At 40.8% G+C, this 17736-nt stretch overlaps 1 protein-coding gene across 5 annotated transcripts in view; it reads right to left on the reverse strand.

The window, feature by feature from the left end:
- AMBRA1 (autophagy and beclin 1 regulator 1) overlaps window positions 1-17736 on the reverse strand; it is a 137487-nt gene that overhangs the window by 91683 nt on the left and 28068 nt on the right. For all 5 annotated transcript variants that reach the window (XM_014070546.2, XM_087720259.1, XM_014070575.2 and 2 more), the window contains one exon: window positions 2778-2864. In XM_014070546.2, the coding sequence (XP_013926021.2) occupies window positions 2778-2864 (87 nt within the window). The remainder of the gene's footprint in view (window positions 1-2777; window positions 2865-17736) is intronic.

A 17736-nucleotide genomic window follows, 5' to 3' on the forward strand; every position in this document is an offset into this window, starting at 1 on the left:
ACAGCACTAGAAAACAATAACTTATTGTCAGTTCACACATACGATCCTCATACCATCCCCCGAGTCATGTAGCCAAAATTTAGATGCTTGGCAACTAGCATGTATTTTCAATGGGTGCAGTGTCATGTGATCACTATTAGCAATGTTCCCAGCTGGTTTTCAATAAGCAACGTCAATGGGGGAAGCCAGATTTGCTTAATGATTGATTATTTGCTTAATGACCATGGGAGGAAAGGTCATAAAATTGACAATGACTACATGTTTTAGAATTCTAGTATTTGAGTAAGCAGACATGGAGTTCACATTTCTCCAAATTATGTTTTATAATCATGTTTTTTTTAAAAAGGACTTATCAACAGTAGATGGCTATTGTTAAAAATTTAGCAACCTTGTTTGTAACGTTTACCTAGGAGAAAAACAATAATCTTCTGTTCAGAGGAGCAGAAGATTGTTAACAATTGATGTTATGAGTTCCAGCTTTCATTTATTGTTCAGAAGACATTCAAGTAGTAAATGTGAAACAGATCCTCCTTCTGCATCAGAACATGTAAAATTTCAATTTTGATAGAGAACATTGATATATCTACTATTTGTTGCCCCTAAAATTAATTTGCCAATTTGGACCAAGTTGAAAAGTCTACTATGTGAAGTATGGGGAATGCTATAAAAATAAAAATATCTGGAAATGGAGCAGGGAAGGATGGTTACTGAGTGGCAGTGGGAAACTCTAGTTCCATCAGTTTGGAGATTTAGATCCCAGATCCTCCATTAAAGGCTGACTGACTATAGTTTTATTGGGGATGAGACCAGCTAATGTTGAGGGAAAAAAGCCACCAGATTAAGATTGATTTTTCTTTTTAAGGAAGATTCAAACCTACATAATGAGGTGAGAATTTACTTCAGCCAGTAAGTGAGGAAACAGAGCCTCAAATGGGTCCCTAAGGAGATGCAATTTAATTCCAACTGCATAAGGACACAATAAAAAAATTAGGTGATAATCTCTTAAAATTTGGACAGGTTAATTTCTTACCTAGAAGCATCCTTATAAAAATATAATTGGGTGCCATATAGAACTGAGCCCAGCACTTTTAACTCTGAATAATTTGACAGCTGCTGCTACATATGTATGGCATGTATATTTAATAATTGCAAAAGATGCTTTTGGAGATCTCACAAGGAAGTCCTTTGTTTAATTAATCCATTGAGTAAATAATTCAATGCCTACGTGCTTAAAGGTTGTAACTTGCTCTGTAGGTTTACTATTGATCTTCCAGCTAATTCAGGACTTGAAACACTTTTTAGAGAATATTAAGAGCTTTGTTTTAGAGCAATTGATCAAAAGCGTTCTCTATGGTAGTTAATGTTTCAGGCATCTACACAGATCCACCAAGCTTATGGAAATATTAGCCACATCACTGGCTGAGTGTAGAATTGGAACATTGGCTGAGAGTAGAATTGGAACAGGGTGATGGACTAAAAATGAAGACTGGAATATCTAACAAAAACTTCTACCATATCATTAATAAACTACACACACACATACACACAGCCTATATGCATCAATATAAAATTATACTGTTTCAAGAAACCTGGGAAATAGAGCCTATATACAATACAATACAATACATTACATTAATACATACATACATTTAATGGTGACTCACTCTCTCTGTTAGGTCTGTGGAAATATCTGTGGAGGTTTTTTGTGACCAATTACCTCTTTTGCTCCCTCTAAAAATTGGCCCTTTTAAATGTTTACTTTCCATTTCATAATACTACTTCCCAAATTAACAGTAGTTGGGATCATTTGAATTCTGATTCTTAGATTTAACAACTAAAATTTCAAACTACAGTCATATTTGCCAGTGAATTTAATGCTGTGATGACAAGGTTATTTCCATATTATAACATCCATATCCTCAGTTACCACTTTTTCTTCACGAAAATCAAAAGATGCTAAGTTTAATTTAGGAAAGTTGAGGTTGTGACAAATGACATAAAATTTGATCTGAAGATCCTTATTAGAGCCATGCCCAGAGACAAGCTAACCTTTTAGAGGCCTTAACAGAAGAAGTCTCAACATTAGATTATAATTTAATATCTAATTACTTTACCCTTCACTGTACTTCCACATTACTTTCCATCTGTGTAACAGCCACTAACCCGATAGGATCCTTCACTATTAAATTAGTGAAGCAGAACCAGTGTTTACAAACTGTCTCTGTTGTTACTGACAATTATTTCTAACCAATACAGTCTAATAAGAAGTCTGACGCTACAATTCTTTGAAGCCCCAGAAGTCAATCATCTGAAAAGGTGCATAAGTATGGCTTGTAACACTTATGAAACATTTGCCACATTCCAACAAATGATTGTTTATGTTTAAAAACACTTGAAACTTGATCAATATATCTGTAGGTGGAGATCTTTCTATTTTGCCATCAGACGATCCCTTTTCTATCTAATATATAGAACTACAAAAACTTAAATTTGTCCATTGAAAAATATTATAGCTTAAAGCAAAGACACAGTTTTACTACAATTCCTAAAATCCCATCCCATCAGGTAAGCATTTGCACTACCCCCTCCCTTCACTGCCATAAATAATTATTTCTAGATTCCAAAAGATTGGCTTAATTCCATTGTTCTTCCTATACAAAATAACAACAACAACAATAATGGGTACAATCCTCATCATACAATTATTGCTATACTATCAGAACAATTACACACCAGGCTTTAATGTTGCTTTGAAAAGAACTCAGTTGTGTCCTTACCTAGCTGGATCAGGATATATAGGATGTTCGCGGGATCCTGCCCCATCATAACGTGAGAGTGAAATGAGTGAAGATTCCAACAGCCTCCTACAAAACAAAGCAAAAATATTAAGCATTCATTATTCCACCTCTTTGGTTTCTTGTCTCCATCATTTTGTTTTGATTTTTTTGCTTAATTTGGCCCATTGTCACCCTAAGCACAGCAAGTACTCCAATTCTATTAAAATATTACCTATTAAAAATGGTACTATTTATGATGTAATCACTATATGATCCAAAAGAAAAAATAGCATTTGTATGTTATGGGGCGTGGGGTAACATCTCTAATCCTACAGATTGGAAACCTGGAGCTATAGCAAAGGATATGCAGTTCTCAGAAAACCTCCTGTTTTAATTACTATTAAGTTCTTACAGAATTTTGTTTTATTTAATATTACAAAAATGTAAATGTAATGGATCATGGAATTACCAGGGCATTACAGAAATTATGATACATATACAGCTGCCCTTGGCAATCAACATTTTTCCAGTAGAAAACCTAGGTATCCTATAAGAAATACTTTGATCACATATACAGCATACAGCATATACCATAGAATATCAAAAGAAGTGCCTGTGAAACTCTTATGCAAAGTTTTTAGCATATAGTTTTCAAGTTTTCTTCCTCTCTGTACAACAGTATTTTCAATATTGGAATATAATCACATGAGCAGCAGGTTTAATTTCTAAAAGCAGGAATGTATGTGCTGTCTTTGAATATATTTGAACTATCCAAGTTTACTCCATAAATAATTTTTAAAAATACACTGGAAGTGCCCCCCTCCCCCTGCAATCTGAGTGCATGAAGTCACAATTACTACATACCATAGGTCAATTGCTAATCTTTTTGCAACAGTAACTTATGACCTTATCATCTCAGAATTAGATTAGTGCAACATACTTTGCACATGACTGCCCTTAAAGACATTTCAGAAGCTGCAATTGATTCAAAATGCAGTGGCCTGACTGCTTACAGGAGGATGTACTGTATATCCGTAGTGTGAAACTTATGTTGAGTTTGAGATTGTTAGAAATAAGTTTCCAAACCCAATATATAGATCAGTTGGTTCAATCCCACCCCGTTGCAGGAAGCCACTAAAACGTGTTTAAAAGGAATGTAAAATCTACCCTAGTTCTAGGTCAGATCATTGCCTTACTTAAATGCTCTTACCATCAAGAAAATCCCAATTTTCAACTGGAATCGCTATTGTTTTAATTTCAACATGTTGAGCCATGACTTGTTTTGGTTACAACAAAGACAGGCCCATTCTTGAGCCTTTTCAATATCTGAAGACTACATTGTACTCTTTTGTTATCTTCTGAGAGTTAAACTCTACCTCAAAGGATTCGATTTCCGGATGCCTTATCACCCTTTTCTGCTGTTCCAGTTTAATCGGCATGGAGAACAATGGAAATATCATCTGGACTCAGTGCTTCTATTAATGCATCCCTAGATTACACTGGTCTTCTTAACTGATGCAACGCCCGGTTTGATCATGTTCTTTTATTGATCTACTTGTACCCCTAGATCCTTCTCACTGCACTGCTATCAATCCTGTAGTTGTACAACTTATTTTTATTGCAGAAATGCAGGAGTTTGTACTTGTCACAGCTGGACATTATCCCACTGAATATTCAAGATATTGTAGTAATGTTGAACTGTTGTTTTCTACTGTAAGCCAGTCTCTAGTTAGAGCTTGGGGGTTTTGAAATTGGCTATAATCATCTTTATCATCACCATTACCATCACGGTAAAGAGGAGGAAACTATTGTGGCTTGGGCGAGCGAATTAAGTGGCAATTAGCCACCACCATCATAGCTCGCCTGAGTGCCCGCCCCTCCTCTATCCTGTATTTTAGTGCCTACCTCTCTCACCGCGGAGCCTCTCCTTTCTATCCCTCCTGTGGCTTGGACAACTTCTTTCCCTGTCTGCCCCTGTTATTGCGGAGCCACGCTTGTCTGCCTATTCGTCCTTATTTAATACGAACTTTACTGCCTGGCCTGTGACCACCGGCATTGGCCTGGAACAACTCCCCCTTTCTACCACTTGCTACCACTGCTACCTTGGAATACCTAATGGGAGCAACGACCATTTGTTTAACATTTTGACATCTTATGGTATATATACATATGGTGCATTTGGTTTGGGGAAAGAAGTGATAGAGGATGGCAGTTTTAGAGACAGGAACTTGGCGTTTTAAAAACTGGACACTAAGCTGGCACCCCCCCCTTCCCCCTTCTAACTGGTTCCAGTCACTTGTGAACTTTGGACATTTAGACTCTGGCCGTTCCAGGACTTCAGGAGAGGGGGAAGATAAGATACCCCCCTGCATACTACCGTTTTATCTCCTATGGACCGTTATTGTTTACTATTCCGCGTTTTATCTGGATTTGGAGGGTGCGAGACTGCAAAGCTGGTGCTGGCTGATACCTGGGGCCTGTGCTTTGCCCCCCCTCCATCTACAACTATTTATAGAATACGGATCTTGGACTTTGGCCTCGGATTTCTCTGGAACTGGAGGAAGGGAGGCTGGCTCTTCTGGAACTCATAATTTTAAATTCTGTGTTGCGCAATTTTAAATGGGTATGTTGAGTGCGTGGGACTGAATGAGTTAGTATGAAAGACCCACTTTTAGTACTATTATTGCTGTATTCTTTTTTGTGTTTTAATTATATTGTGGGAACTGCCTGTGTGAGTGTCTGAGTATGCCTGATTCGGAGGCCCTGGCGGGGCAAGCGGGGGCCATTGGGGTGGTTGGGGGAATTATGCCCACGGGAGAGAGTCGGAGCATTGCGGTCATAACAGGGAGAGGCAGATATGGCGGGGACTTTAGGGCTGGCCATTATAGGGGAAGGAGGGTTCGCTATATTGCAGAGATCCCTCCTTCCGGCCCTATGAGTCCCACTCCAAGGTCAGATGGCGTGAGCGATCAGGACCCTGGTCTCAGGCTGCTGTCGCTAAATGCCAGGTCTGTTATCCATAAGGCTCCCCTCGTCCGGGACTTGATTGTAGACGAGGGGGCAGACCTGGCATGTATTACTGAAACATGGCTGGGCACGGAGGGAGGAGTCCCCCTCGTAGAGCTGTGCCCAGACGGGTTTCAGGTGTTTCATCAGCCGAGAGCCCAGGGAAGGGGTGGCGGTGTGGCTATTGTAGTCCGGGAGTCTTTAGCTCCTCGTAGGATCCCTGCTCCGGAGCTTGTCGGGTGTGAGTCCCTGCTAGTGAAGTTGGACCTCAAGGGTCAAGCGGGTTTGCTGCTAACGTACCTGCCTCCCAACTGCGTTGCAGCTGCCCTCCCTGCGCTCCTCGAGTCAATAGCCGAGCTGGCAATTGAGTTCCCTAGACTAATGGTTCTGGGGGACTTCAATTTGCCTTCGCTCGGTGAACACTCTGATGGAGCGCAGGAGTTCATGGCCTCCATGACAGCCATGGGCCTGACCCAGGTAATTCGAGGCCCTACCCACTTGGCAGGACATACACTCGACCTCGTATTCCTCTCGGAGCAGTGGAGTTATGATCTTGGTCTGAGGGGAAATGAGATCATTCCCCTGTCGTGGTCAGACCACTACCTACTGAGGCTAGACTTCCGGAGGCCAAACCCCCACCGTAGGGAGGAGGAACCGACTAGGTGGTTCCGCCCCAGGCGACTGATGGACCCTGTTAGGTTCCAGACGGAGCTTGGGGTCATTCCAGATGCTCTCGCCCACAGTTCGGCGGAGACTATTGCTGCGGCCTGGCACTCGGCGGCATCAGAGTCTCTAGACCGAATTGCGCCACTACGGCCCCTCCGGGTCAGCGGCTCGCGGAGACCCCCTTGGTTCACCGAGGAGCTCCGCGAGATAAAGCGCCGGAGGAGACGCCTAGAGCACCGGTGGAGGTCCGACAGGTCCGTATCGAACCGAGCACTGTTGACAGCTTGCACCAAGGAGTATATTTGGGCACTGAGAACCGCCAAAAGATTACACATTGCCTCCTTGGTAGCGTCCGCCGAGTCTCGCCCAGCCGCCCTGTTCAGGATAACCCGCTCCCTCCTAAATAGGAGGGAGACGGGGAACCCCCTGCAGGGTAAGGCTGAGGAATATAGTCAGTTCTTGGCGGACAAAATTGCTCGGTTTCGATCGGAACTGGACTCCACCCCCGCAGATCCAGCCGGGACACAGGGGAATAACTTGGTAGACCATCTCTGGGTTGAGTTTCAGGATGTTGCCTCTGGGGATGTGGACAAGGCTATGCGAGCTGTGAGTTCCTCCACCTGCATACTGGACCCGTGTCCCTCTTGGCTGACTGCCAACAGCAGAGAGGTGACACGAGGCTGGATCCAGGCGGTTGTTACCGCCTCTCTTCGGGAGGGACACCTCCCCACCGCGCTTAAGGCGGCGGTGGTGAGGCCCCTCCTGAAGAAACCGTCCTTGGATCCAGCAGTTCTCAACAACTATCGTCCAGTCTCCAACCTCCCCTTTCTGGGGAAGGTTGTTGAGAAGGTGGTGGCCTTACAGCTTCAGCGTACCTTGGAGGAAGCTAACTACCTTGACCCCTTCCAGTCTGGCTTCAGGCCCGGTTACAGCACTGAAACCGCTTTGGTCGCATTGACCGATGATCTCTGGAGAGCCAGAGATGGAGGCTACGCGTCCATCCTGGTTCTCCTCGACCTCTCAGCGGCTTTCGATACCATCGACCATGGTATCCTTCTGCGACGACTGCGGGAGGTGGGGGTGGGCGGCACTGTCTTACAGTGGTTCTCCTCCTACCTCTCGGACAGGTCGCAGTCGGTGTTGGTGGGGAGGGAGAGATCGTCCCCGAGGCCCCTAACCTATGGGGTGCCGCAGGGCTCGGTTCTGTCCCCCCTGCTATTCAACATATACATGAAACCGCTGGGCGAGATCATTCGGAGGCACGGGATTAAGTACCATCAATATGCGGATGATACGCAGTTGTATCTGTCCGCCCCGTGCCAACTCAATGAAGCGGTGGACGTGATGAACCGGGGCCTTGAGGCTGTTAAAGACTGGATGAGAGCTAACAAACTGGTACTCAACCCGGAAAAGACCGAATGGCTGTTGTGTTTTCCTCCCAAAAATTTGGCTAACGTTCCATCAATCAGGCTGGGGGGGCAAAATTTATTCCCCTCAGATAGGGTCCGCAACTTGGGAGTCCTCCTGGATTCACAGCTGAGTTTTGACCACCACTTGTCGGCTGTGACCAGGGGGGCATTTGCCCAGGTTCGCCTGGTGCGCCAGTTGCGGCCCTACCTGAACCGGGAGGCTCTCACAACAGTCACTCGAGCCCTTGTGATCTCTAGGCTGGAATACTGCAATGTGCTCTACATGGGGCTGCCCTTGAAGAGCATCCGGCGACTTCAGCTAGTCCAGAACGCGGCCGCGCGAGTGATCATGGGCGCACCACGGTTCGCCCATATAACACCAATCCTCCGTGAGCTGCGCTGGCTACCTGTTGATCGTCGGGTGCACTTCAAGGTCTTACTTACCACCTACAAAGCGCTCCATGGTAGTGGATCTGACTATTTGAGAGACCGCCTCCTGCCAATTACCTCCCTACGTCCCATCAGATCGCACAGAGTAGGCCTCCTCCGAATTCCATCCGCCAGTCAGTGCCGACTGGCGACTACGCGGAGGAGAGCCTTCTCAGTTGCAGCTCCGACATTATGGAACAACCTCCCCGTGGAGATCCGTACCCTCACCACAGTCCAGGCCTTCCGCACAGCCCTTAAGAACTGGCTATCCCGTCAGGCCTGGGGATAGGATTACTCTCACCCCGCCCGAATGTTGAGTGAATGTTGTGTTTTTATGGTTAATTTTCTTTTAATCACGGTTCTTTTCTTTTTAAGTCTCGTCTTGCACTCCCTTCCCTTCACTGTTGTGAGCCGCCCTGAGTCCCCTCAGGGAAAAGGGCGGCATATAAATTCCCAATAAAATCCTAAAAAAAAGGTATCATCTGAAAATTTAATAAGTCTTACTTGGCTTGCCTTCTGCGGGGGAGGTAGATTCAGAGACTTTTAATAATAATAGTACTTGGAGGGAATTATTCCAACAATGTGGAAGCCTTAATTCCAGTCTGAGACAGATCCAGCAAGCCCCCAAAACTCCTTGTCTGCACCCACTGACAATCTCCCAGATTCTGAAATTCACTCTCCCAGTCCCAAACAGAGGCATGCAGAGCATGATGCAGATAATAAGCAATCCTTCCGTTTCATATTTTAGATCCTTGCCTTTGGCCAAGGGCAGAATTTGGAGGGGGGGGGGACCCTACTACATATCTCCCACCAGGACAAGGCTGGATACAAGAATTCTTTGGGTAGCCAGTAAGAAATCCATCAGACTGCTGAACTGGTTGCTTGCTTATTTCTTCATTTGATTTATATAGCCATTAATTTCACATACATAACACTGGATGATTAAAATAGATTAAAATAAATAAAATACATTATATGAAATAAACACAGCAGCCAAGCTATTTCATCCATCTTGACCTCAAGGATACCATGAGAGTTTTCATTAAATATTTTATAGAGATTAAGCATTTTACATATATTATCCACCCAAAGTCTTATGATTAGGACAGCAGATAACGTGTGCTAAATAAATAAATAAAGCTGACCTATCTTTACAGCATTCCTTGCACTACCAACCTAGTTACTCTGTCATAAATGGTGTCAGATTAATCCTAACAGTAGAAACTTATCTTAACAAATTCATACTAGTCTATACATTGATCACATGCAATGGTGGGATCCTACTGGTTTAACAACCAGTTCGGTGATCATGCACTGAGTTTTAGCAAAAATTCAGCCCCCTCAACTCCCCAGCTGCCTTATAAAATTCCCTTGTTCCATTCACGAGACTGTATCAAAATACAATTTTACTGAAAGATCTTAAACTAAAGGTAGGCAACTATGGTTGACATGCAACCCCACTAACATTTCATTTACAGTTTTCCAGCACTTGAGATCAAGATACTGAAATTCCTTAATTTATTTTTAGCTTTTGAAAATGGAATGGTACTTCTCTTGTCTATCAAAAAATAGGCCAAAAAACATTGATCATTCCATTTCTGGTAATGTCATAATACCATCAGATGACATACTTCTGGGGGTCTTCGTGATGTGCTGAATTGCAACCTCTGATCCTTCAAACACTTTCACCTCAGTCTCATAAGGGTTTCCCATTTATATTGTTTAGTACAAGTTAGCATTTTATAGGCATGTAGATAGTCTCTTCATTGTGACCTTTCTTGGGCTTCAGAATTCTTTAGAATTTAGGCTAGCACTTTAACCTTTGCTTGGAAGATAAGAATGTTTTTATTCAACTGACATGAACAAAACGTCTAGGTACATGCAACAATCGATGTATCAAGGATATGAAAGGATATATACAAAACTATTAAACAATCCCCAGCCCACAATAGAAACCTATAAAGGTTATTTTATAACTTTCAAAAGTATCAGTTATTACTGAAGGGGCAAGGAGTACCAAACAAATTAAGAGAACTTTCCTCAAGGGGGCATTAAGTTGTAAAACTGCCTAATAGCTTAATTTTGAATAATCAGCTCTTCTGGTTATATAACAGTCAAACAAAAAATATATTTGACATGACTGTATAAATCAGCTGAGTTAAATATTTTTCTTAGTTTATCAATAAGATGCTTTGTGCACCATGCATTTACAGTCTTTGTCTAGAAATGAACATCATCAAATCAAAAGCAACCAACCAAACAACCAACTCTGCATCCCACTACTAGGTAGTTTGGAATTCCAAACAGGTCAATTTCACTGAAAATTAATTTGCTCAATAGCTTTAAATAAGCAGCCTAATATTTATTTACATTTATAATCTAAAGTAGTATCTGAGAGATGATATTTAATAATTATAATAAAGATGCATGTAAACATTAGGCTTGTGCAAAGGAATCAGAGCAGTGCTTCTTTAAAATGCACTCAAATGCCTTTTCTCATAGCATTGAAGAAATCTCAGTGTGGTTGTTTCAAAGGTTTTCTCCAATCGCCTGCATTTAAGTGCATATGCAGCTATTTGTTTTTCCAGCAGTCCAGGCACAATTGTTGTCTGAGGTTGTCATGTACAGATAACCAGGAAACCACGGAAAAAGCTCACCCTGGTTCAGTACTTTGAGAAAACAATATACTTTCTAAATATCTCCTTTGAATATTTTGCAAAATTATATTCTTTCCTACTACTAGATTAAAAAAAACAACTTCAACAATGGCAGCATTTAGATCTGAAGCAATTTTGAGTTTCAACAAGCATTGCACCACATTTAAGGATTCTAGTCTAAAGCCATAGTTTTCAAACTTAGCAACTTTATGATGTATGGATTTCAACACTCAGAATTGCCCAGTTAGCATGGTAGCTATGGAATTCTGGGACTTGGAAGTCCACACATCATAAAGCTGCTAACTGAAAAATATTAGCCTAAAATACTGAGAATCAAGCTGCATTAAAGAGCCCAAACACACAATCAAAAGGTCCAGTAATATAAATGTTTCTATGGGTAATCCTTGATTTACAATCATAATTGAGCCCAGAATTATGATTGCAAGTTGTTGTGGTTGTTAAACAAGGTTCCCATGCAATCACCTATCACAATACTGGCTCTCCCCATTGCAGTTGTTAAGTAACTCTGCAAGTTAATTGGCAAAGCACAGGTTGCTATAGAAGGTGGGGAAGGCTTAGGGAGGCCTGGCATGGGTCCAGGCCTACATTTTACCACCTTCCCACCTGAAACAATGGCTTGCACTGGCTCTCTAGGACCTTCCCCATCCCAAGGCAGGCCTTGCACAGCTTCCTGCCCCTCTGGTTCCCCCAGTCTTGGACCTCCTCCTGCCCCATTATACCTTACTCCCTTACCTCTTCTGAAGATTGCCTTTCCAACAGAGCAGCCAGCCAATGCAACAAGCAGCCCCCATACAGAGGCTGCCTTGCACTATTCTGGAGGTGGGCACCATTCACACAATTTTTCAGAAGAGAGTGATTTTTCACAATGAGACCCACTTCCAGTATGAGATGAGGTAGTCTCTGCAGGAAAGCCATTCGTCACATTGGCCTATCGCTCTTTCGGCTTGGGCCATCTAGATAGAGAAGTAAGCTCAAAAAACGCAGCAGGAAGGGATGAGGGGAGGGAGATAATGGACAAGGAGTGATGTGGTGTTGCTGCAGTTGATCATAAGGGTGAACATATTGTCAAATGCCCAAATTGTGATTACATGACTGTAGGGGCACTGAAGCAGCTATAACTTTGGATACAGATCGTAAATACCTTTGTTCAGCACTGTCGTAATTTCAGTCATTGAATGAATAGCTGTAAGTCAAGGATTCCATGTATAAAGGCTATGGCCTGTAATACTAATAAGATTATCAAAGGCTTCAAGGAACTCCAAGAGTTTCTTGAAGCTTTTGCTTTATGAAACTTTTGTTTTATGAAAATTTATGCTCTTTCAATTACAAGTCTAAAATCCATACAAATGCTGATGCACAAAAATTATTGGAATACGCAAAAGTCAGAAAACGTGGAAGAGATATGCTGATACAACTTTGACATATTCCAAAAAAAGAAAAAAAAAGAAATCTCCACTCAACTCACTAGAGCATTACTGTCAAACCCTCTGGGGCTTCATAAGCAGCCAACCTTACAATATTCATGCAAATTAATAAACCACCTTCAAGGTTAGAAAACCTGGCCTAGTCTGTCATTCACTGCTATTACCTAGCTCAACATCAATGCCTTCCTCTTCCATTTAAATTAATAACACACATTTCAAGACATGTGGATTTGCAACTGGCAGCTTTAGCATCCAAGAGGAAAAGGCAAGTCTCTGATCAACAGAACAGGAGGTGGATTTATTTTTCTTTACTTGTTAGGATTTATTTTGCCTTCTCTCCAAGAGGTTCAAGGCAGCTCACATGAGGATTACCCTTTAATTTATCCCACCCGCGACCTTTTGAGGTAGGGAAGAATAAAAAGAGAGTAACTTGCTACTTTCCTAATAAATTCCATATCTAAAGTTAGAGTTGATTACAAACTGTCCAGGCCCTAATCAAAAACTGCAGATCAGGTTTGTTTCTTTGTTTGTTTATAACATTTATATAGCTACCCATCTTATCAACCAATATGTTGTTCAGCTATACATGAGAACTGAGTCTGCATTCAGTCTATAAACATGAACATGAGATTGTTGGCGGACTGGGAGAATTTAAGGAATAAAATGAAGAATCAAAGCAGCAGGCTTCACTGGTGTTTTCTCTTCCAAAATCAGTTATCTTGGTATATTCAAAAGTCTTAAGAACCATCAGGGGTGTCCTCACCCCAATAATACTAGTTTATTTTCAGAAAATGCTCTCCAGATCTGCATTAAGGCAACACTGGGCACTTGAAGAGGTTGCTGTACAAGCTGCCTAGACAATATGAATATTGTCACAAATAGCATCCAAGCACAATTAGACGAGAAATTATAATTTCCATCCTGGTTTTTTTGCTCACTAGGAGAACGGCACCTTACATCCTCCAGATTGTCAATCAATGTGATTCGGTGATTAAGATTAACTTGGCACAATGGGTGATGCTGTAGACCTCTCTTGCTAAATTAGTCCATGTCTACTTTTATTCTTTTTCTTTTAATATCTGAAGTATAAAAATGCCATCTGTTCAATAGTGCTCTCTGTTGTGCTTTCAAGAGATTGCCTGCCATCCAGATATTAGCACCTGTAGAAAACTGTGACTGTTCTGCTCAATATTATCCATGGATTGTAAATACGTGCTGCTGTTGGGAGCTGAAGAAAGAATGGGAAGGCCCTACTTGTATTGATAACCAGCAGTGGGTTTCGCATTTTGTTACCACCGGTTCCCCCCACACGCACGACCAATTGTTTCACGGGCACACACACCCCTTCCACACATGCGTCCAATCTCAAAAATGTGCCTAAATAGGATGGCATAGAGCCAGGGCAGGTGGGCAGGCCCACCTACAATTTCTGCTATTGTTTCAGGCAAACCAGACTGAACCGGCTGAATATCATCTTTGTTGATAACGTTTTAGAAGCAAGTTTTCTCTGGTCTTTTTTTCCCTTAAGAATTATCATTATAAAAAGTGAGATATAATCAGACAATCTGTTAAGCCTCTAGCACTTCCAGAATAGAAAATCAGAGAATGGATTAAAATATTCTGAAAACTGCTGTCATGTCTTGCCAAAAACCTGCACAAACTAAGTTATCTGACAGAACCTGCTTCCTAAAAGTAATCAGAACCATATTCAAGTAGGACATTCCTCCCTGTATTTTGCACCTAATTCTTCAAATCCCAGGGAAGTATCACTGCTCCAAAGGATAGGCATTTAATTACTCCAACAGAGATTTTTCTAAAATGATCTTCATTCCTCAAAATCTCACCCCACAGAAAAAGTCAATAATGGCTCAAAATCCCATCTGATACAAGAAGCCCCCAGACGATTGTCCATACGGTTTTGGAGAAACTTATATTCATTTTGAAGGCAGAACTTTTACTGAAATCTTAAATCTGAAGTCCAATCTTCTTAGCCATGCTGTGTATTCTTGAACTATGGAGTTAATAACCCATTTTGTCCTAGATGTGCTTCCATTAGCTCTCATCTTGTTTTTCTTTAATCAACTTTATTAAATTTCAAAATAGTATAAAATACAAAATAACAAAAAGGAAAAAAATGGGGAGGATATCAAATATGTTAAACAGTTAAAATGTTACAAGAAGGAATAGGGAATTGCCTTCTGATTTTCTTCAGTATATAGGTATAAATATATAGTAGATGAATTCCTTACTCTTAAGTTAAAACAAAAATTAAAAAACATATATCAAATATACAGATTAAACAAAGTAATATTAAAATTATATAACAAAAGAAAAGTTTAAACACATAAAAATATAGAATACATGTCCATTAATATGAATAAAAATACACAATATTCTATAATCAAAACAAGATCAGCTCTCAACTTGTATCCTCTCACTTGAATCACTGCTGTTGGGAATGTAGAAGCTTGATGAATCATGGCACAGCATGGCTGGCTGCAATTACATAGAAAAGTATTTTGAACTTCAGTGTAATTTCTCCGTAGGAACATTAAAGGCAAGAAAACCACAAAGAATTTAATGATTTTTAGAGCTATGTCATACACCCCCTCTCTCTATGTGTATAAATGTGTATATGTGTTATTATTATCCCTTTAGTCTTCTGCTGTCACTAATTGTAGAGAGTAAATGAAGTTTACATTGATGGAGACATGCAAGACCTTTTATCTGGGCAAAAGAAGCTGAAGCATTTTTTGAAGTTCAGAATGAGATAACATTTGTAACTGGCTCAGAAATATGCTTCCCTATAAGGAGGAGGAACAGAACAATCAAAGTTACAAATACTGTTTTTAACAGCCAACCCCCATAAAAGTAGTGTTGGCTTTCCTACAGTTGATTTCCCGGTTGGTCTACCCTAATGGGGCTGACACTAATCTACCTTTAGTATGAATAGGTTTTTTTTTTTTAAGTTCACACTTGTATACATTACACACAGGTAGTCCTCCAACTACAACAGTTCATTTAGTGACTGTTCAAAGTTACAACAGCACTGAAAAAAGTGACTTCTGATCATCTTTCACACTTATGACCATTGCTGCACCCCCATCGTCACATGATTTACATTAAGACGCTTGAAAACTGACTCACATTTATGTCAATTGCAGTATCCCAGAGTCATGTGATCCCCTTTCACAATTTCGCTTCCAGCATCCGGTTGGCTTGCAAATGTTTTTCGCGCCGAGAGTGAAATGTTCCTGAGGCCGTGATCTTGTGTGACTTCAGGCACCCATTCTCTGTAAGAGCAGGTGGGTGCCTGAAGTTGTGCAAGATCATGACCCCACGAACATTTCACTCTTGGAGTGAAAAACATTTGCACGCCAACAAGATGCTGGAAGGGAAATTGTCCTGCTCTCCTCTCCCTCAAAGGCAAAGAAAACGACAGAGAGGAGACAAATCTTTACAAGGTGAGTCTGGCATAGCAAGATGGGAGGGAAGAAGCATGAGTTATCTCAGCAGTTCAGGGAGGTCTTGGGTGGTCTGTTCTGTTACTAACCCCACCCCCCACAGCCTTCCCCTCCCTGAGATACCTGATGCACTTAATGAGCCATGTATTCGATTAGCAAATGCATGGGTGCAAGCAGGGAATGATCACGCTCAAGTTTCATGATTCATTCCTAAATATCCTCAAGTTGACAGGCTCCATTACATTCTTGACTTGAGGATTACCTGTATGATCACAAACCCACTGCTATTCTCAATCAATTTCTGGCAAATTTCATAGATTATTTGACAAGAAATCTTTGTAATTACATTGTATATAAAAAGAAAAAGAAAGATTAAATGGTAAATTCAATGGAATTCCAATCTGAAACTCTGCTCACTTCACAAAGGAAGAAGTGTTTGCTTTAATAAGAATGCTTCATTCTTGAGAATGTCCCTACAAAAAAAGTGTTTACAGTATTTCCATTCCAAGAAGCTTCACAATAGGAAACTCACTAGAAATATCTAGGGAAAATACTATGTATAACAGAATGATTTTCTAATTTAACAAAGTAGAATATATAAAGAACAATTCAGAAAAAAATATCAGTATAATATTAAAAATCTTTTTACACAACCTTTTTTATATTTAAAATGCCACTGAGGTTTGCTGAGTAGACTGCAACATTGTTCAACTAGCATATTGATTACAACCAAAGATCTGAACAATATTCTGTATCATATTATTTGTTTTAGTACAATTCTGTAAAAATTCTGTAGTAACCACAGCCTGATAAGAATACTATTTAGAATTATTAAATCAATCACAGTCAAATCTGCTATCATAATAGCAGGGCAGGATTTTTTCTTATTTTAAATAAGTTTTATTTGTGACTGTAGATATGAGAGTTAGACGGCATCTCAATTTTAATAATGGTAATAGTAATAATAATAAGAAGAAGAAAGCAAAGGTAGTACCAGTGGTAATAGCTACCTTGGGTGCAATCCCAAAACAACTTGAACATCATCAGCATTGTCAAATTTATTGCAAAAGGCAGCTTCATTTGGAACAGCTTGCATTCCACAATGATATCTGTACTTCCATCCAACATTCACATCTGCCTACCTCAGGATCTTGTGAAGTACTTGCTAGATTGATAAAAATGCTAAATCCAATTTGAACATCTGGCTGACTGTGTGATGAGCAATAATCAGTCAATTGCAAAAGGCAGCTTTGTTGAACAGCTTACATTCTGCAACGATACCTTAACAACACTGAATATCAACATCTGCCTACGTCAGATCCTTGAGAGGACTCGATAAGATGGATAAAAATGCCAAATCCAGTCTAAATATCTGATCACTGTGCAACAAACCACAATAATTATAATATATACACCCTCCATAGATGCCCCCTTGTTGTGAGGAAAACATTTGTGATGCTCTGATGAGATTGAGAAGTATGCTGGTAGACGTATGTTCTATCAGAAAGTCACTCATGCCAAACAGGTCTTAGTTTGTTATATGGGGTGTGAACATGTGGTATGAACATCAGTAGGGCTTTCCTACAATTACCCAGATTCAGAGTATATCTTCCAGTGAACTATATATTCCAATAATTTTCCCTGTGCCTAGACTAGAGTATACATTTCTTCTTCGCTATCCACCAGAAAAAAGGGGATAGAGGAACAGTTTTAGAATAGAACAGCAAGGGAAGGCTAATACAATCAACAACCAAAGGAAAATAGGATGAATCATCTTTAAAGCAAGCAATGAAGATGATAGGGCTCTGCATTAATTTGTTGAATAACTGGGAAGGGGCAAGAATGTTGAGTCCAGCTTATAGGAGGATTCATCAGAACACAAA

This window comes from Thamnophis sirtalis, unplaced genomic scaffold (assembly GCF_051295495.1).
Source record: "Thamnophis sirtalis isolate CommonGarterSnake01/CBP01778 unplaced genomic scaffold, rThaSir2_p1.2 scaffold_1, whole genome shotgun sequence".
NCBI classification, from domain to species: Eukaryota; Metazoa; Chordata; class Lepidosauria; order Squamata; family Natricidae; genus Thamnophis; species Thamnophis sirtalis.